This window comes from Pseudorca crassidens, chromosome 18, assembly GCF_039906515.1.
Source record: "Pseudorca crassidens isolate mPseCra1 chromosome 18, mPseCra1.hap1, whole genome shotgun sequence".
In the NCBI taxonomy this organism is placed as follows: Eukaryota; Metazoa; Chordata; class Mammalia; order Artiodactyla; family Delphinidae; genus Pseudorca; species Pseudorca crassidens.
This window is the reverse complement of record NC_090313.1, coordinates 30884121-30905116: the sequence shown is the minus strand read 5'-3', so window position 1 is coordinate 30905116 and position 20996 is coordinate 30884121. Positions and strand designations below refer to the sequence as shown.

At 37.7% G+C, this 20996-nt stretch overlaps 1 protein-coding gene across 5 annotated transcripts in view; it reads right to left on the bottom strand.

Moving 5' to 3' along the window:
* TBC1D4 (TBC1 domain family member 4) overlaps positions 1-20996 on the bottom strand; it is a 251307-nt gene that overhangs the window by 18638 nt on the left and 211673 nt on the right. For 4 of the 5 annotated variants that reach the window (XM_067713173.1, XM_067713171.1, XM_067713172.1 and 1 more), the window contains 4 exons: positions 10375-10535; positions 8110-8319; positions 4326-4484; positions 516-674 (listed from right to left, as the gene is read on the bottom strand). In XM_067713173.1, coding sequence (XP_067569274.1) covers positions 516-674; positions 4326-4484; positions 8110-8319; positions 10375-10535 — 689 coding nt within the window. Of the gene's footprint in view, positions 1-515; positions 675-4325; positions 4485-5301; positions 5875-8109; positions 8320-10374; positions 10536-20996 lie in introns of those variants that run through there. The other variant, XM_067713176.1, reaches the window with a different exon arrangement.

The window sequence follows — 20996 nt, the reverse complement described above, 5'->3', positions numbered from 1 at the left end:
GACAGCTAAGTTTTCTTTCATCTTATAAGGATGTATTCATGATTTCCACAACATAACCACATATTGTATTGATTCTTAAAGGCTTACTCCAAAGCTTGTTTTCAGCAATATGTCCAGGAATACTTAGTAGACCTTTGTTAAATTTTCTGGTGCCCCTTTAAACCTATTTCAAGACCAGTGTTGACCAAGCTAATAATTATCTATCCCAAACAAAAGTCAGTTGTTCGAAAAACAGGAACTGAGAGCACCCAATAATATGACCTTTACAATGATTCAAATACAAGATTTTTCAGAGGACAAGTCTGAGGATGAAAACTTCACTTTATATTCAGGCATTTAGGGTATCTTCAACCATACATAAGGCCAACTTGCCCTCAGGAAAGGACAAAGCCAGCAACTCTGCCGACCAATAGTTTGTCTTTATCAAAACTAAAAACAAATAGAAAACCCCCAAAAACTCAACAAAAGGACCTATTATTTACTTTTGTAAATTATAATCAATATGGCAAACATACCTAAATCCACGAGAATAGCATGCTGCTGAACCGTGAGCTGCTTTAAAAGCTCTTTATAGGATGTGTCAGGAGGTTGTTGTTTATTAGGCAATCTGTGTCTTAGACGATACTGCAAAGCTAGGAACTGCCAGATTTCTCCTCGTCGACTTTTGGGAACACCTACAGTCAAAGAGATAAGAAAGCAAGGTCTTGAACACTGGAATGAAGGTGCGAAATCACAGTTGATTAACTGTGTAATGCATGAAAATAGGCAGCTCTACTGTCCTGCGTTCCACCCTATAATCACACAGTACGATGTAGTGACAGAAGCGTATTTTGAAAGTTTAATCCTGTAGCTGGTGTCTTGCAAAAGAAAACCCTCAAATAACAAGGATAATAATGGCAATATTAACAAGAACAGCTGCCACCACTGATTGAGAAGCTAATACAACATTTATTGAGGACAGTTAGTTTCTGAGCATTGTAATTACAGAAACTGCACCTAATTTATTCACAGGTGCTCAGAAAACAACCTAATGAGGCAGGTAATTACTATTATCTACACTTTACAGATGGCAAAGCTGAGGCAGAAAGAAGCTAAGTAACTTGCCCAAGTGCTCGCAGCTAGTGCAGTTTAGAACTCTAGTTTCAGAGGCCAAATTCTGAAATACTGAAATGTATTACTGCCTATTTTCACCTTTTATTTGGTTTGAAGCTGGTAATAAATGCTAATATTCATACTCTGATTTCTAAATAACTGTCATTAAAAAGTAACTTTGTAAAAGAGAATTAAATAGCATTCTTATATGGTGACAAGAAAACGAAATAATAAAAATGGTAAGTACAGTATGAAGGCAGTGCTCCAGAACATCGTTCAGCCTTTGAGAAGAAAACAGCTAGCGTAATTGCTATATTCATGTATAATGAAACACTAACTCCAGTCTGCTTGAAAACCAAAACAAGCAATTCGAGTATGCTAAAAGTATGGGTTTTTTTTATGCCAAGGGACATGAAATACAGCACTGGGAGGGACAGGATTCAATTCTGTACAGTGCAGCCAACTTTATTTCACTGTTTTCAGTCCAAAAAGACTAGATATGGAATAGGTTCCTGAGCTCCAGCTGGGTAGAGAAAGGTATAATGGCACTGATCTCTTTGGGATGCAATGTCACAGTTTGCAGAAGCTCAAAGTATTATTGTCCAAAAGGCATAACTCAGGCTCACGAACATGAATTCTAAGGCCCTCTACAGGGTATACCTCCAAACTACCTTTTTTTAGTTCCATCACCTCTCGTTCCCTGCCACACTAAGTGTATATACTAAGTATCTAGCTATACTCAGTGTAGGGCCATAAGAAGCTTATGGTGATTTTCACACTTCCAGTTTCTTGTTCCTACTGTTGCGTTTATGAAATTCCAAGCTCCTCCAGTTGATTGCCTAGTGTATCTCTATTTGTCTTTTTTTTTTTTTTTTGCGGTACGCGGGCCTCTCACTGTTGTGGCCTCTCCCGTTGCGGAGCACAGGCTCCCACACCGGGGCACGAACCCGTGTCCCCTGCATCGGCAGGCGGACTCTCAACCACTGCACTACCAGGGAAGCCCTATTTGTCTTTTAAGGATGAGCCCGAATACCATTCTTCTGCAGAAACTCTCCCTAACATCTCTAGGAGTAAGAAGTCCCTTTTCATATGCTATGTGACTCAGACTGCACCATTACCATATTGGATTACAGTTAGCACTATACTGTATGTTTGTCTAGTTTCCTCACTTAGATGGTGAGCTGCCTGAGAATAGTTAGCATACTTTCATCTCTGTATGATGAAGTCCAAGAATATACCTCTCTACTCATACATTTGTTGAATGAATGAATGAATGATCTCGTGCAAAAAGTCATTTTTAGAGGGTAACTTTCATCAGCCCATTAAATGAATCATTGATAACAGGAGAGGGCTGTCTTGTTATCCATCCAGTAACAATTCTACAAAAAAGTAATTCACTTTAATTAAATATTTATTGAGCATCTAACATATAGCAGAGAATAGAGCATGGCACTGAGGATACCTCATCACTGAGAGATGAATAAATCCATTCTCAGGAAAATTAGTCTCATTCATTCATTCAATAAATAACTTATGCAAGATGCTCTCTTAGGTGCTAGGAGTATGGGGGGTGGAGTGAGAAAACATGAAACAGATATACACATAGATACAAAGTTATAAATTATGATAAGCACAATTACAGGGAAAGAATCATGAGAAAGAATAATAAAACAAAACTAATTTACTGGGGGAGAGAGGGGCACTCTGAGGAAATGGTATTTGAACTGAGAGCTGAGAGATAATGCGATTCTCCAGGCTGGGAGTGTAGGCAGCAATCACTTTGGGAAGAAGGATGTACGGAGGCCCTGAGAGGGGCAGAGAAAGAGGGGGACAAAGGAGGAGGGAGAAGAAGATGAGGTGGAAAGAAAAGGAAACGGGAAATGGGGAGAAGGTAGAGAGGATGGAAGAGGGAGGGTAGGGAGAGCTGGAGCATCCCTGCAAGAAATAGCCTGTGCCAGACTGGGACCCAAAGTAGTTAGCATCCCTGAAGCACAGGCTACAAGGCAGGGGAAGTTAAAAAGTGAGATGAGGGCCTCCCTGGGGGCGCAGTGGTTGAGAGTCCGCCTGCCGATACAGGGGACACGGGTTCGTGCTCCGGTCCGGGAGGATCCCACATGCCGCGGAGCGGCTGGGCCCGTGAGCCATGGCCGCTGAGCCTGCGCGTCCGGAGCCTGTGCTCCGCAACGGGAGAGGCCGCAACAGTGAGGGGCCCGCGTACCGGAAAAAAAAAAAAAGTGAGATGAAAGATGAAGGAGAGATCATGGAGGGCCTTGGGCGCAGTGCTGAGAAGTTTAAACTCTGTTCTATAAGAAATGGGAAGATGAACACCCCTAAAACATCTTTGAGTCATACCAAAGAACAGTATGTTCTACATCTCACACACATTCCATTAGCCACTATTTTGTCTCCCAAGTAATGCAGTCAGCGAAAATCTCTAGGATTTCCATATCTTCAAGGAAAAAAAACATGTATCAGGTTTGTAAGTGTAGCATCTTACAAAATTAATTTTAATTTAAATTTAATTGGGCAACAGTTTCACATTACCATAGTCTTTTAAAACAAGATTCATGATCAGGTTATTTTGGGTACTTTGGGATCTTTATTTATGCAGATCATAGAGATTCTCATTTTAATACAGTTAATCTGAGTCACAGAAATTGCATCTAAGCAATTCACATATTAGTTTTAATTTTAAATTTAAGATGTTTAAATATCAGTCATTTTATATGACAGAGCAGAAATGCAGTATAAGGCTAAATAAAAGCGTTTTTCTAAAATAAATAAAAGAATGGATGGTAGGAAAACTGATTGCTAATAATATATATCTGTACAAACATGTACATGAATATACACATATATTTATAAATAAACACTTCTGAGCAAATGACAAATGAGTCAAGTTTAAAAGCCTGAGATATTTTTACGGATACGATCAAAGATTTGTACTAATGCATGTGATCTTTCCTTGGCAAACAACAACACTGAGTTGAAACAGCTGGTGAAGAGGCAGGAAACTGTGTAGAAAAGGTGCCTGCTGTCTCCTCAGGGACAGAATATCTCCATTAGTACCATGTGCTTACCAATACAGTCACCAACTACAGGCAGAAACAAAGTCCTCTCCTTTTTTTATAGGCAAAGCATGAAGAGAAAATTATGCCTAGGCTGCACGAATCAAAAAAATTTCTGAAGCTTTTCAAAAAAGAAAAGAGATTGATTGAGATGATCCAAGATACCTTCTTTAAGAGAAGTATGAATATCTTCCATATCACATCTGATTTTAGTTCTGCAGTTTAACAACTTCTTATCCCAGGTTATTAAGACCTCCTTCTGACATACTCCAACTTCTTCATAATCCAATTTAATTTTTCTGGACTGGAGTTCATCTCTGCTTGCTAAGGAAGACAGAATTTACGTAAGACCTATATGCTTTTAAAACACAGTATTTGTAATGTTTCACTGCATTTGTAAAACCATACCAAATAACATTTGCTCAAAAAGAAAACTTAAAAAAAAACACTGAGGATACACGAAAGGTTTCTTAAATTTTGAGCCATTTCATGTAAAAAAAAAAAAACAAAAACAAGGAATAACTTCCTAAGGAGCTTTTACTCGGTATGTTACAGATGCTAAGTCTTCTAAGCATAAAAAACAAACCATGTTTGAAATATCAATTTTTTGACAAATGTAATAGATAACCACAGAAGTGACAGCCTGCATCACTTTAAACACCATTAAAATGTTAGTATTTTATATATGACATATGAGCAAACAATGCCTCATGCTAACCTTGATTTGAGAAATATCTGACCATGATAACCTGATACATTTTTATAACTATTTCCAGAGTTACCAATACTGCCCTTAACAACAGTAGGTTATACATTCCTGTGTCCATTTTTAGTAAGAGGAAAATTTAGTAAGAGGAAAATTCATTTTTCTGAAGCTAACACTACTTTCATTTTTCAAAATAATACAGAATTTTCTCTCATTTGATGGTCTAAAATCTAAGCCCAGAGTTCATTAAAAGAAATGCTTATAAAACAAACCACTATCTGTATTTGGTCTTTATCTTGAAGAATCGATTCCAAAAGAGGAGAAGGGAGAAAAAAACATGTGAGTGTATTTCTTCTCTTTCATTAGGACCACATTGAACAGCAGCCTCTCAGAGTAATCTGTATCCATTCAAGCTCCAGGGCTCAACCACCTTACCTGCTGCAACACAAATCTTTGTCATGCATCCAAAGTCCTCGACAGCACAAAAACAATAGCAGAATGAGTATTACTCTTTACTTAGTGTTTGAAGCCATTTCAAAAGAATTAAAATATCTTACAATAGACTGTTATTCCAACAGGCCAGTAAAAATTTCTACTGAAAATTCCAGATATAATCAAAAGATAAATCGCACTACAAAAAATTCCTCCTAGATACCACTAGATGGCTTTCTAACAGTCTAGCTTTGCTTCTCGATATTTGCTTTATATTTCTCTATGACCATCAAGTAATTTTTTAAAAGTTAATAACAAATATCATTCTAAATACAATCCTAAATATAACTTTATTAATGATGTTTTTCCACAATGGACAAAGAATAAAATTTCCTCAGATTTCTTTTTTTCTCCAACCTTCTCTAGATTATTCATTTAAAATAATAATAATCATCTGCTATGTGCTAGTCACAGGCCCTGAGGATGAAGTGCTGAGTAAGAGCAGTTAATATTTGCCCTGCTTAACTAGGCAAGAGCAAAGAACCATGAAGAAATGCTTATCCATTAGATAAAATTTTTTTTTTTTTGCGGTACGCGGGCCTCTCACTGTTGTGGCCCCTCCCGTTGCGGAGCACAGGCTCCGGACGTGCAGGCTCAGCGGCCATGGCTCACGGGCCCAGCCGCTCCGCGGCATGTGGGATCTTCCCGGACCGGGGCACGAACCCGTGTCCCCTGCATCGGCAGGCGGACTCTCAACCACTGCGCCACCAGGGAAGCCCCCATTAGATAAATTTTTAATGGGTTAAGCTATTTTTTTGTGTTTGTTATTTAAGTACAGAAGTAAATATAGAACCGACAGAGGTTTCTGAGCATATATTCTAAATGTCACCTCCTCTCTTATTCTTTCAATTTATGTAGTCGTATATAATACACAGAATACACAGAGTCATTTGTATTATCCATTCCCCTATATTAACACATATAGTTGAGAAATACTGTGGCATACTAGGAAAAAGCCCAAGAACCGTGATAAATAAACTGGAGTTTTAATACTTGTTCTGCGAGTACACCACTGTTTGACCTTAGGTTAATTTCCTTAGCCTCCCAAGCCAGTCACTAACTCAGCTGCAGAATGAAGAAGGGAGCTAAATAATCTCTAATCTCCAGTTCAGTCTATGATTCTAAAATTATCCATTAATATTTAATATAATATTCTACTGTACATATTCCCAACTGTTAATGAAATACAATTTCATGCTTTAAATGTTTTAAGGAAATCATAACCATCTTTTTTCAACCTCTTTTTCTGTTTATGCATTAGTTCAAGATGTAATCAACTACAAAAAACATAAATTCAATTCCTTTCAAAATCTATGGAGGCTTGAGTAGGCATACCCTTTATCACATCAAACTTTTAAAAGCTATATTAATAACAATTAATTGCATTTTTAACTTGAAAGAAAAGAAGATTTATTTCCTAAGGACGTTTAAAAATCATATGTACCTTTCATTCTGCTAAGAACATAGCAATAATATATATAAGATTATAGCTGTTGGGCTTCCCTGGTGGTGCAGTGGTTGAGAGTCCACCTGCCGATGCAGGGGACACGGGTTCATGCCCCGGTCCAGGAAGATGCCACATGCCGCGGAGCGGCTGGGCCCGTGGGCCATGGCCGCTGAGCCTGCGCGTCCGGAGCCTGTGCTCCGCAACGGGAGAGGCCACAACAGTGAGAGGCCCGCGTACCGCAAAAAAAAAAAGAATATAGCTGTGCCCTAGCAAACTAAAAAAATATTAAAAACTTAATTGAGCAATAGGTATAGTAAAAGGAATCTTAAGGCAGACGATGAACACAGAAATGTGAATATCTGCCTGTACTAAAAAAAGGCTTTTTTTGGAAGACAGCATAATAAAAGCAAGTCAGAGAAAAATCTAGATTATACATTTTCCAATAAACTTAAAAGTCAGAGGCCCACTTAAGCTAAATCTTTCATTTCATAAATGTGAAAAACAAGGCCCTTTTATGTTAATGATTTGCCCAAGATAATGGCATTAATAAATTTTTCAGATTTTGGTACCATCTGCACATCTCCCTGTCTATGATTCTATCAGCACTGGCGTAAATAACATTATTATTTTAAAGTCTGGAAAACACATTCTAAAGCATTTGGTATGCATAAACTTAGCAATAAAGCACTACAAATAGCACAATAGCTGTTATAAATTATCCATTTATAAATTTAATGATTTCAATATGATTTTTTAAATAGAAAATTTAAAAAACAGTAACAAAACATAGAAACTTTGATTTGATAATAGGTAATTAGTTGGAATGGATACAATATAATTTATTTGAAATAGGCATATTTATCATATTATGAATACAATTAGCCTGAAATTTGAAAATCATATTTGAAAAGAAGAGAATTTGCTTTTTCATATTTAAGGTTTTTTTTAAAGTAATACATGATGATATTAAACTTTCAGTCATATTAAACACATTGACTTCGTTATATACATTCTATTACCTTCTATTATTCTATCACCCAAATATACTCAAAGGATGTCTGATGTTTTAAATCTGCTAAACAAAAATGGAAATTTCTTAAGCTGGTCAGCTTCCCATGTCATAACCACCTCACGAAATAGCACTAAACAATTTTTAATCAGTAGATATTCTGGTAAAAGTGTGTATACAGTCCGAGAATGAGTTTGAGTGTGTGTGTGGCGCGGGGGGAATAGTATTAACAAACGACACCTTTAGATTATAGTATCGTATCATACGCTATCATAGCCCTGTTTGAATGGCTAACCTTCAAGTTTCTGGTTTTCTTTTTCCATTCGAAGCAACAGGATTTGCTGGTGTATAGCTTTTCTCCACAAACTCCTCAGTTCCTCCGACTTTTTTCCTTCTTCAGCCTTTTCTGGGTCATCGTCACCAGACACGAATATAAGCAGCGGTTCCTCCTCCATGGGTGGGGCAAGAGGGGACAGTGGCAGCAGCTCACTCGTGTCCAGTCCATCTGCAGAGAAGAAAACAGTGAGAGGCATTCCTAAGTCGTAGCCCAGACTACAGAAGTTCTCTCTGGACTTGACGCTCTCTCCTCCTATATTCCACTTTTAAAGTTGTTCACAAAGCTGCTCTCCCAGTAACTGTCCGTTTCTGGAACTAATGATTTAAGTAAATTCACTAGACTGAATTCCCCTTTCAGATTTCCCTCTCCTAGTGAAACGAAAGTATATGTAATTTCACCACTTCTTCTTTCCGCATAAAATGACCTATAAGATAGGTGCTCTAAAATGACCTGGCCTTCCCCCAGAGTTCAACACTTCTGCAATTTTTCTGGGTATGTTCTCTGTGCAAAACAAAAAGCTTACATCAGTAAGCATTAGTGACCTCCTAAGGTCTACACCTACCATCAGAATCTGTCAAGAGTAAAGCAGCTGAGCGACTCTGGTCATAGCTCAGCTCAGCACTGCTCATTCCTGCAACACTATAACCCAATTTCCGGAGCTCATTCTCTCCCTCCATTCTAGACCATCTTTTTCACGGTTGCCAATTATTTTCCTATTAATAATCATGATTTTGTGTCTTAAAACATTTCAATGGATGCATATATTCCATAGAACAAAGTCCAGACTCCCGGGAATAGCACATAGACCGCTTCAGACTTTGACCTCAAGTAACCTTTCCAACTTCTTGTCTCCATCTGCCATCTGCTCTCATGATGCTGAATTTCTCATGACTCCCTGACCCACAAAGTTCTCTGCAATGACTCTAGAGCTTTTCTCGTCCCTTTTTCTGAAAGATGCTTCTCCCAGCAATGAGTTTAAATAAATACGTAACTTTTGTGTAAAGCTTTCTTTGACCACCCAAGACAGAGTTAATTTTATCTCTAGAAACGTTTTTTCCGTGTTTTTTTTCCTTTATTAATTGACCTTGGCCCTTACCCTTATTATTTACTTCTTTAATAAATAATTTTTTTAAAAAAAATCTTACTGTATGGATTGAATACTTAGCACATTTGAATTTTGGCTTTCTTGGGTTTAGAACTGCCCTTTAAATACCACTCAATTTTGATTTGTAGGGTTCTGATCATATTTTCGTCCTTCTAGTTTCTAGGAATACAGTTTTCAGCCTCCAAACACATGAAATTTTTCAGTTGTCCTCTAATTCTTTCTCCCTTCCTCCCTCCCTCCCTCCTTTCCTCCCTTCCTTCCTTCTTTTTGCAGGGTGATCAGAGAATATAGTATAAATAACATGATTATCTGGAATTCATTTAAAAATCTTTATAGCCAAGTACATAAATATTTTTTACGACTGTTCCATGTGTGCTGAAAATGAATGAACTTTCTCTATAGGTGGCAAGGTTCTATACAAATACCAGATCAAGCTTGTTTAATTGTGTTTCTCAACTACTATCTACATTTAATTTCTCTATATTTAATTTTCGGAGAGGAATATGTTAAAATCTCCCACGAGAGTTATTTATTTATTTCTCCCTCAAATTTTGCTTAGTGTTATTTTCTAGCTCTCCAAGCTATATAATTATGAGTGTTCTCACCATTGTTAAATCTTTTTGTTTATTGGTACATTTACTTTGTGCCTTTGGGCATTTTGCTTTAATTTCTTCTAGGTCTGATTTGCAAAGAGAGCTGCCAGCGCTCTCTTTTGATTGATGTTTGCCTGGTGTATCTGCATCCACTTTTCTATTGTTAAATATTTCTATGTTACTTTGTTTTATGTGTGACTCTTGTAAAAGAATGTTGCTTTTCTAATAAAAAAATCTATGACTTCTTTTCTATCACTATGCTAGTTCCCTATGCATTATGAAGCAGGCCCCAAAACACGTTTCGAAAATTCATTCATTCATCCATTCATCCATCCATTCAACATGATTTGCTGAATGTCTGATAGGTTCTAATGACATCTGACACATTAACCACTATATCGGATATAAAAAGGGAAGTTGTTTCTCTACTGTAATCATTTAAATCTCTTTATACACAAAGCATCACATTCCATTCCCTAATTTACAACGCTAGTAAGGGATAACTGTAGTAAGTATCACACAAACCCTGCTGCTGCATGGCCGAGGGAGATTTGTTCATTGGAGAGGCAACCCTAAGGAAGATGCGCTGCCGCCAGGAAATTCGGCGAGGAGTGACGGGGGTGCCTCCAACGTTCAGAGACTCATTGCTGCAGGTAGACGAGGTCCTTTTTCTCCCCTCTCCATCACTGCAGGAAGCACATAAATATATAACTTGTAAGGGGAACTGGATAACATGATCCTTCACAACAAGATGGCAGCACAAGCCATTCACAAGTTCTACCACGGGCAAGCAGAAGCCACAGGCAACACGGAGCGATGCATCGCCAGGCACACTGGTCACCCAGGCCACCGCAGCCTGGGTCAGATGCAGTCCAGGCCACAGCCCAGTCATCAGAAGCTCACCTGTTTCTACTCATTCCATAGTAGCCAACCATTTCAGGTTCTAGCCTGAGCGAAGGAAGTACTTACACAGAGGAGCAAAGGTTGCTTGACTAATGAACTCATGCTTTCCTAAAATTGGCTAAAAACTAAAATCGGCAGTTATTCTAAACAACGTCAATGTTTCATAAAAGGCTCTTAAAGAGCTTTTCTTGTAGCTCTTATAGGATGGCTGACAAGATAGCTTCTAGTTGCCTGTAACTGTTAAATCTGTCTCCAGAGTGTTAGCTACTAATAGCTGGATCGTGATAGAAAGTAACCAGAACAAAGGCAGAAGAGTCAACCTTGGGATTATTGTTAGGCGATATATTAAAGAAAAAAGTGCGGCCAAATGAGATTGGATAGGTTACATTTTAAAACATTAAGCAGATTTCTTTAGAGCAGGACTTCTTAGAGACTAAAATATGCTGGCATGCACTGTGATTCTCCAAAGGGATATAATATACAGAAATTCCCTAACTTACTTAAGTTATTTGACCCCAGAATCAACTTCCTTAACTTTTTGGGGTGGTGAGGTAGGCAGCTGGGTATGTCACATCTTTCTACATTGGTGCTTTGGGGAACAAACATACAGAAATGCTGGTCTGCTCTAAGAATTTCATTTTCTAGGAAAGAGCACGCTAAATTCTGCTGGGGCTATCTGCAAGAAAAGGTCATTATTTTTTAAAAAGGTCATTATGACTCAAACTTAACTTTTGAGACCAATTACGTTAGCAGCCAAAATACCATGCAATAACTGTTGCTGCTCGTGGTGGGAATATTTTGCTCTTTTAAGTTTTAAAGTCTCTGAGCCTTCCTGAGAGAATGATGAAGACAACAATATTTACACGTGGTGATACCAGCAAGTGAAGGTGTGCAACTTCTGATGGAACCAAGAAGTGTTAGTAGTTAGGGCAGAAAGGAAACTCAGCTAAAAAAGCCACAACCCCACGTACGTACTCAGAGGAACTCACTAAGGCGAAGAAAATCAAAAGTCCGAAGAGCAATTCAGCCCTTACCTGTCATCTTTGTATTTACTTTGTGTAGCCATACTCACCGTTATCAGGTAATTCAGTTATTTCTAATCTTGATCTATCTTTCTGGAACTACTGCTTCTAGATTAGCTAAATTAAGTTTAAGAAAGAGACGTAGCTTTGAGCTGCTACACAGACAGCAAGTGACATGCTGGATCATGATACTTCAGAAAGCAGCTGATACACACATCCCAATACAGTAAAACCCACTTCGTTATGTATCCTGGATAAAGTTATAACCCTAATATGTGTCCACAGTTCACAGCTCTGCCATACTGAATGTATATATCCACCTTCACTTCCCCTTTGGAAAGCATTAATTCAAGTATTTCTCTTTGGGGAACTACAATTCAGATGTTCTATATACAATAGTTATATCCTAAGAAACAAGTTTAACCTACCCTGTATCTTTCTTTGTGTAACTATTTCACTGGCAGTTATGTGCTAAATGCCCAACTCAAGGATGTATTTCTAGCTCCTAGTGTAGCAACTGGCTATTAATAGCAAGCACTCAACAAATATCCATGGAATAAATTAATATTGTAAAACCATTAAAAACATTAACTCAGAAGCGTAAGTAAAATGGACAAAAAATATCGGCTAGGCTAACATGTCAGGAATAAAGAAAAGATCTACCTTCTTAAAACCCTTTGTTGGTAGTCACAACTTTTTACGTTTTTCTTGCAAAAAGTTCTAATAGCTCTGTTTCCCAAAAGCACAGACTGAGGTGTCGATGGCACTGGTAGGTACTGACGATGACAATACTGGTAATAAACAACGTAAGGCATCTTTTTTCCAGATAGTGAAACAGCTATATAAGGGTATCTAATTTATAATTTAAGCCTAGAAAGCTAAGTGAAATACATATGTAGAAGCAACTATTTCAATGCCTCACAGGGTAAGTGTTCAATAAATAGTAGTTTCTCTTGACTTTTTAGTACCTCTAACAACAAAAATAGAATAAACCAAACCTAAGAGTTCTGAAACTTTTATATTTTAATGCTGGAATTAAAACATCTTTTCCAATTCAGTGTTAATGACATATCAAGCATTTGGGTAGTACTAAATTGCCTGTAAAATATACAGTTTTGGGGGAAATAGGCTATAAAATTGGTGCATGGTGTACCCTTACATTAGCCCAATATTACAGATTTGAAAATTTCATAACATCTAAAACTTTAAATCCTGTAATCTAAATAAATTGCCAAATGATACATTTTCTTCGTATGTCTGGAATTTAATGGCCAGTAACAAGCCAAAAATTAGCTGTCAAAATATAAGATAATGCTATATTAAAAGGAAGTACTTACACAACAGACCATTGACCCTTTATCATGTACTAGAAAACGACATCCTGAAAAAGCAGTTTGGTGGCCAAGATAAGGCAAAAGCTGCCCTGCTTCATCTAGTAAGACAAATATGTCTTCCAAAGTCAGGGTCCAGATAAGGGTTTCAACAGTCAGTGCATATATGCAACTTACAGCAATTTACTTTTTGATCTACATTTAATCAGCAACCTGACATTCCTAAGGCAGTAATTTTAAGAATCAAAACCAAGTGAAACACTTCTGTGCATCAAGATTCTTACATCTCACGTTGGAAACTTTACTGGGCTGAGGGGGGAAACTTTTTGTTTTGTTTGTTTTTTGCTTCTTCACTACCACATTAGTTTTCACTTCAACTTCTCCTTTAACTAATCCTAGGCAAGCAAAATGTCCACCTTTTGAGTAAAAATAAAACAAAACAACGTGTGGCATTTATTGTAGTAACAATAAAGCAAATACAAAAAGACATACTATGTGCCAGGCATTATTCAAAGCATTTTACAAGTATGAACTCATTTCAACCTCACAGCAACCCTATGGGGTAGATGGCACTACAATTCCCATTTTTAGTGAGGAAATTGAGGCAGAAAGAAGCTAAGTAATTTGCCCACAGTCTCTGGAATATAAGTAGAAGGGTCACGATTCAAACCCAGGCAGTCCAGAATACAGACACTTAGGCTCTGTACTTTACTATGTCAATGTAAATACTCTTTGCATTAGTTCAGACAAAGCTCTATTGGTTCATAAAAATAAAGCTGTCAGGACTCACAGGATCCCCCGCATTTCTAGTGAAAAAAAATCAGTCTCTAATTAGCATTAAGTCTTTAGGTCAGTACTTCTGTTTCCATTTCTTAATGGAAGAATGTCATTTATTTTCGCAGAGAAATAAGTTCAGAGTATTATTACATTACATGTTCATTTATGTAAATGTCTCACTTCGTTTTCTTTGCTTTTGAAATCATTGCATTCCAAAATGTAAACACTTTTTTATTTTTAAATAGGAAGATCAAATCAAAAACACATTAATATATATACCAACATACATTGGTAAATTAATTATCTTTACATTTTTTTAAATGAGGAAGCAAATAAGAACCATTACCTTATTTTTTCAAATAATCTTTTCCCTCCTTCTTTTGTATTTTGGAATATCAATACATGCATTATAAAACTGTTTCCCAAGAGACATATCCAGGAAAAGTATTCTGTGCCAACATTACCTCTATGAAAATTTGTTAAATTAAAAATTAATAACTAGGAAGGAAATACAACATAGAGAATGTCCATCTATTTTTGTATTGGTATATTCTATATATACTTTCTATTACCAGTCACCAATTAATCAAGAACCACAATCCACGAACAGAAATGAGAGCTTTATAAGGGAAGAAAAAAATCCTCTTCTACATGTATCACGGTGTAAGCTGGGAGGCACTTCCAAGTCCTTCTGGACACAGCATCTATCAAAAGCTACGGATATGATATGAACCTTCCCACAGAGCTTCAAGATAACTTTTTAATATATCCTTGACCAAGAAGTTATAGCCTTCAGCTATTACACTAACATTACACTTCTTATAGTAACACAGAATTTTTAATGCATACTTACTAGCCTGCTTTAATAAAAATTAATTCCAATAACAATAACACTGGACATGGCACAGAATGAAGGTGTTTTAGTGACCACGCACAGGGACTCAACTTTAAGAAGGATGCAGTCATGTTTTATTTCCCACCAGGGCAACACACACACTTTTCACAAAGGTAAATAAACTCTTAGGCCAGGACCAGTTTTACAAGGCATTGTTCTGCGGGGCAGAAGCCCCCATCTCCCAACCCCCTTATTAGCACCCATCTAAAACTACCAGTATCATGAAGTCCAAATAAATGTCTACAAGCTGATTGAATCTATATCTAAATCACAATGTATTACACTCAAGATAGAAACAAAACTTGATTAATGGCATAGCAACCATTTAACAGAAATCTGAAAAGGCTTTCTCTCTGTAAATACCTCAAGAAAGGTTACATGGAACAGCACAGTGTTGAAACTTGAGTTTCTTCCACAGGACCCATAGTACAATTTAACTCATAATTGCTTTAGGTGGACTAATAGTTTACCTAAGCCCTGGCTTCAGCTGGGTAAGAATCTGTCATCCCATGGAAAATCTTTACTAATTAAATAAAACTGAGAATGAGTTATTCTAGTGGAAACTAATATATAGCATCTGAGTTGAGTCAAAAGAGATAGATTAATCAACGGGTAAAACAAAAAAAGAACAAAAACAAAGAATTTTATTTCCTAAACTCTACACTAAATGAAAAACAATTTAATTAAGTTTTTTGCATTGGAATTTAAAATATATCTGGGTAGCTCATTTGCATACTCACATCCTTATAACCTAAGGTTATGAAAATGACATCAAGCAAGATATTAAACCTCCTTGGGGCTCAGTCTAACCCTATCTAAAATAAGGAAATTATGGGCCAGATGACTCCTAAGATAATACACAGACCTAATTCTATGTTTGTAGTAGAACCTAGAAAGACACACAGTAAAGCCTAACATTTCTGTTGGGCTTTAAAATGTAGATAAGAAATTATTATTGAAATGGTCTTACACCCAACCATTAAAAAAATGTAAGCCAATTACAAGTCTCAAACAAGTCACTTTTTATCTTATCAATGTGGCCCAAATAATTTTTTTCCTTTGAATATCTCATTCTAGTCCAATCTTCGATACTGGATTTTACTCCCACTAGAAAGAAATCTAAATGTCAGTGGCCCCAAACAGGAAGATGCGGATATCTGTTTTCCATTGGGCTTGTGATATGAGCAAAGCATAGAGACTAGAACAAAGTAAAGAATAATCATTTTCAGTTAAGTTGTTCGTAGTGATTCTGGACATCTACCACAAAAAGCATATGGGTCAAGAGGAAGAAATGTCATCACAGATGTGGTCAGACTTCCATAACGAGGAAGTAGGTGTTTTCCTGTGTCCAGCCCAGTGGGAGGTCTGGAAGGTCTCGGCAGTGTCTCAAAGTAACCAGTGTGTCACGAATTAAGATGAACAGAAGTAAACTAATAATTCTCTTCAGTGAAAACCAGATTCGATTTTATGAGTATGTTTCTTTTAGGGTTCTGCTTTCTGCATCTTCTTGGGATTTGAAATAAACTCCTCTAATATACATATGTACCTCCAAACCAGCAAATTAACTTCCATTAGTTCAAAATTTTAATTAGTTTTTGATTGAAGGCCACAGCACAGTCCTAAAGAACTCAACATGGAATAGACTAGAAACAGGATTTCTATTTGCAATCAACCTTTTATATGATCATTCATGATCTTTGATTACACCAGGCGCCACATTTCCCCTACTATAGACCCTTCACAGCATTGGAAGGATGGCATGCATTCAGGAGACAGCCAAAACTGATTTTTAAATCAATGGTGATAATCAGTTGGAAGAATTAATAAATTTTTAAACAAAAATATTTAGGCCTCTAATCACCTTGATTCTAAAGCAGTGTCCCGTCTAGTACAACAGGAAAACAAGGAACAGCATTAGCATAGAGAAAGAGAGATGTCCCAAACCAGGATTTAGAATAAAAGGCATTCCCGTAAGACATGAATAAAGCACAGATAATTTCAATAACGTACCATAATGAGTGATTACACTATTTTTCTCAGTCAATATGAGAGAACTATAGAACCAAAACTACCACGAAGTACTTACCAGCAAAAATCTATTTTCTCATTGAAAAGTTTTATAAGCAGAAGTAATGACTACCATTTGACCAATGAATTTCAATATAAATATTTTTAAAATATAGGCTTAAAAGCTAAGAAGCAATAATAAGGAGGAACAAAGATGCTTGTTTATAAAATGATATATTATATTTGATAAATGGATGTTATATAAATATACCATCTCATCATACACAATTATATTTTAGCTACTACACAATAAAGTAACATTAAATTTTTAAGAATTAATTTGAAGGTAAAACAAAACATATGTGTACTCCCTTTCCTTTAGCATCTCAGTGCTGTGCAAATGAACCTACTAATCAATAAACCATGATATTAAAAAGATCTTGGCTTCTTTTTCTCAGCCTACTTAAAAACAATAATCTACATGTTTTTAATAATTCCGAATCGTGGTCCTGGAGAAGAATGCCTAATCTGAATTTAAAATTTCAAATTAACATGCTCTTTAAATAGTATTTGTTAGCCTATGTGCTAACCTACCATATATCTTACTTGACTATGAATATTTAGAGATCCGCTCTATGCATCTAATAAGATGTGAGTTATCCAAGTGAAAAGAAAATACCTGGTGTGGGAAGACACACAGTTAGCATCTCCCCACAACTAGGGCACCTGCCGGCCACTGGTAGGGGACTCTGATGCCCAAGGAGACAGGAGGAACCCCAAAGTGAACTGGTAGGACGAAGGGGAACTGAGGGGGGAGGAGAAGTGGAGGCCAGACAGGATCGACACCCCTGAAGCTGGGGAGATCAGAAGAGGCAGGTGGGAGAGACTCTCAGGGAAGAGCAGGAAAAGAGCGGAGGGCAATCGCCTCACCCACTCGGACCAGGGAGCCTGTTAAGCTGCCAAGCTGGTACCCCCCACCCAAAGCCCCATCCAGGCCGCGTGGGTCCTGGGGGCATAGGAGGGAGGCCAGGGAGATCAGGAGAGGAGGCGGGAGGGGCCCTCCAGGAGGAACGGGAGAGGAGTGGAGAGGTTGATTGCCCCACCCACTCGGGCCAGGGGAGCCTGCTGAGCTCCCAGGCTGGTCCTCTGCCCTCCAAGGCTCCCCAGCCCGGCCGAATTGGTCCTGGGGGCTTAGAAGGGAGGCCAAGGAGATCAGGAGAGGCAGGTGGGAGGATCCCACCGGGAGAAGTGGGAGAGGAGAGGAGGGCGTTTGCCCCGCCTACTCAAGCCCAGGAAGCCTGCTGGGCTCCCAGGTGAGGTCCCCTGCCCTCTGAGACCAGGGCTGGGGGGCACTCCTGGGCCCCTTCTGTTCCTTGAGCCTAAGCCCCACCCCCAAAGCTGCCAGGGCCTTTTCCAGCCCTGTGGGTCCTGAGCATTGGCCCCGCCCACCACTCAAACCTCTCCCTTGCTTAGGCCCCGCCCTTCACAGCCAAGGCCTTCTCCCCGCTCCCCCACTCTTTTTTTCTTTTCCCTCCTCCTCTTTTTTGCTATTGTGGTACTGATGTACCTTCTGGTTGTTGATTCATCTACATTTTTATTTTTATATTCTTCCTAATGTATCTATCAGTTTCCCAGTCTAATTTTATTTTTTACTTTGTTATTGTTCTTTTTTTTTTTTTGCCACCCCAGGCATCTTGCAGGATCTTGGTTCACGAGCCCAGGGTCGGGTGGAAGCTCCTGCAGTGGGAGCTCTGAGTCCAAACCACTGGACTAACAGAGAACCTAAGACCCCAGGGAATATTCATCAGAGTGAGCTCTCATGGAGTTCCTCATTTCAGCACCAAGACCCAGCTCTACCCAACAGCCTAAAAACTCCAGTGCTGGAAGCCTCAGGTCAAACAACCAGTAAGACAGGAACACAATCCCACTCATAAAAAAAAAAAAATTAGATGACAGAAAAATACCTCACAGATAAAGGAGCAAGGTAAAAACCTACAAGACCAAATAAATGAAGAGGAAATAGGCAATCTACCTGAAAAAGAATTCAGAGTAATGATAGTAAAAATGATCCAGAATCTCGGAAATAGAATGGAGTCATGGATTGAGAAAATACAAGAAATGTTTAACAAAGATCTAGAACTACAGAAGAAACAAACAGAGATGAACAACACAATAACTGCAATGAAAAATACACTAGAAGGAATCACTAACAGAATAACTGAGGCAGAAGAACGAATAAGTGAGCTGGAAGACAAAATGGTGGAAATAACTGCCACACAGCAGAATAAAAAAAAATTATGAAAAAAAATTGAAGACAATCTCAGAGACCTCTGGGACAACACTAAACGCACCAACAATCGAATTATAGGGGTCCCAGAAGAATAAGAGAAAAAGAAAGTGTCTGAGAAAATATATGAAGAGAGTATAGATGAAAACACCCCTAACATGGGAAAGGAAATAGTCACCCAAGTCCAGGAAGCACAGAGAGTCCCTTACAGGATAAACACTAGGAAGAACACACCAAGACACATATTAATCAAAGTAAGAAAAATAAATTCAAAGAAAAAAATATTAAAAGCAGCAAGGGAAAAACAAAAAATAATATACAAAGGAATCCCCATAAGGTTATCAGCTGATTTTTCAGCAGAAACTCTGCAGGTCAGAAGGGAGTGGCAGGATATACTTAAAGTGATGAAAGAGAAAAACCTACAACCAAATTACTCTACCCAGCAAGGATCTCATTTAGATTCGATGGAGAAGTCAAAAGCTTTCCAGACAAGCAAAAGCTAAAAGAATTCAGCACCACCAAACCAGCTCTATAACAAATGCTAAAGGAACTTCTCTAGGCGAGAAGCACAAGAGAAGGAAAAGACCCACAAAAAACAAACCCAAAACAGTTAAGCAAATGGTAATAGGAACATACATATTGATAATAACCTTGAATGTAAATGGATTAGATGCCCCAAACAAAAGACACAGACTGGCTGAATGGATACAAAAACAAGACCCATACCTATGGTGTCTACAAGACACCCACTTCAGACCTAGGGACACATACAGACTGAAAGTGAAGGGATGGAAAAAGATATTCCATGCAAATGGAAATCAAAAGAGAGCTGGAGTACCAATACTTGTATCAGATAAAAGAGACTTTAAAATAAAGACAGCTACAAGAGATATGGAGGGGCACTATATAAAGATCAAGGGAATCAATCCAAGAAGCAGATATAAGAATTATAAATGTTTATGCACCCAACACAGGAGCACCTCAATACATAAGGCAAATGCTAACAACCATGAAAGGAGAAATCGACAGTAACATAATAATAGTAGGGGACTTTAACACCCCACTTACACCGATGGACAGATCACCCAAACAGAAAGTAAATAAAGAAACACAAGCTTTACATGACACAATAGACCAGATAGATATAACTGATATGTATAGAACATTCCACCCAAATGTGACAGAATACACTTTCTTCTCAAGTGCACATGGAACATTCTCCAGGATAGATCACATCTTGGGTCACATATCAAGCCACGGAAAATTTAAGAAAATTGAAATCGTATCAAGCATCTTTTCTAACCACAATGCTATGAGATTGGAGATCAATTACAGGAAAAAAAAACTGTAAAAAATACAAATACATGGAGGCTAAACAGTGTGCTACTAAATAACCAAGAGATCACTGAAGAAATCAAAGAAGAAATTTTAAAATACATAGAAACAAATGACAATGAAAACACAATGACCCAAAACCTATGGGGCACAGCAAAAGCAGTTCTAAGAGGGACGTTTATAGCAATACAATCTCACCTCAAGAAACAAGAAAAATCACAAATAAACAATCCAACCCTACACTGAAAACAACTGGAGTAAGAAGAACGAAGAAAACCCAAAGTCAGTAGAAGGAAAGAAACCATAAAGATCAAAGTAGAAAAAAATGAAACAGAAATGAAGAAAACAGTAGCAAAGATCAATAAAATGAAAAGCTGGTTCTTTGAGAAAATAAACAAAATTGATAAACCCTCAGCCATACTTATCAAGAAAAAAAGGGAGAGGGCACAAATCAATAAAATTAGAAATGAAAAAGGAGAAATCATAATTGACTGCAGAAATACAAAGGATTATAAGAGACTACTACAAACAACTCTATGCCAATAAAATGGACAACAACAAAGAAATGGACAAATTCTTGGAAAGGTACA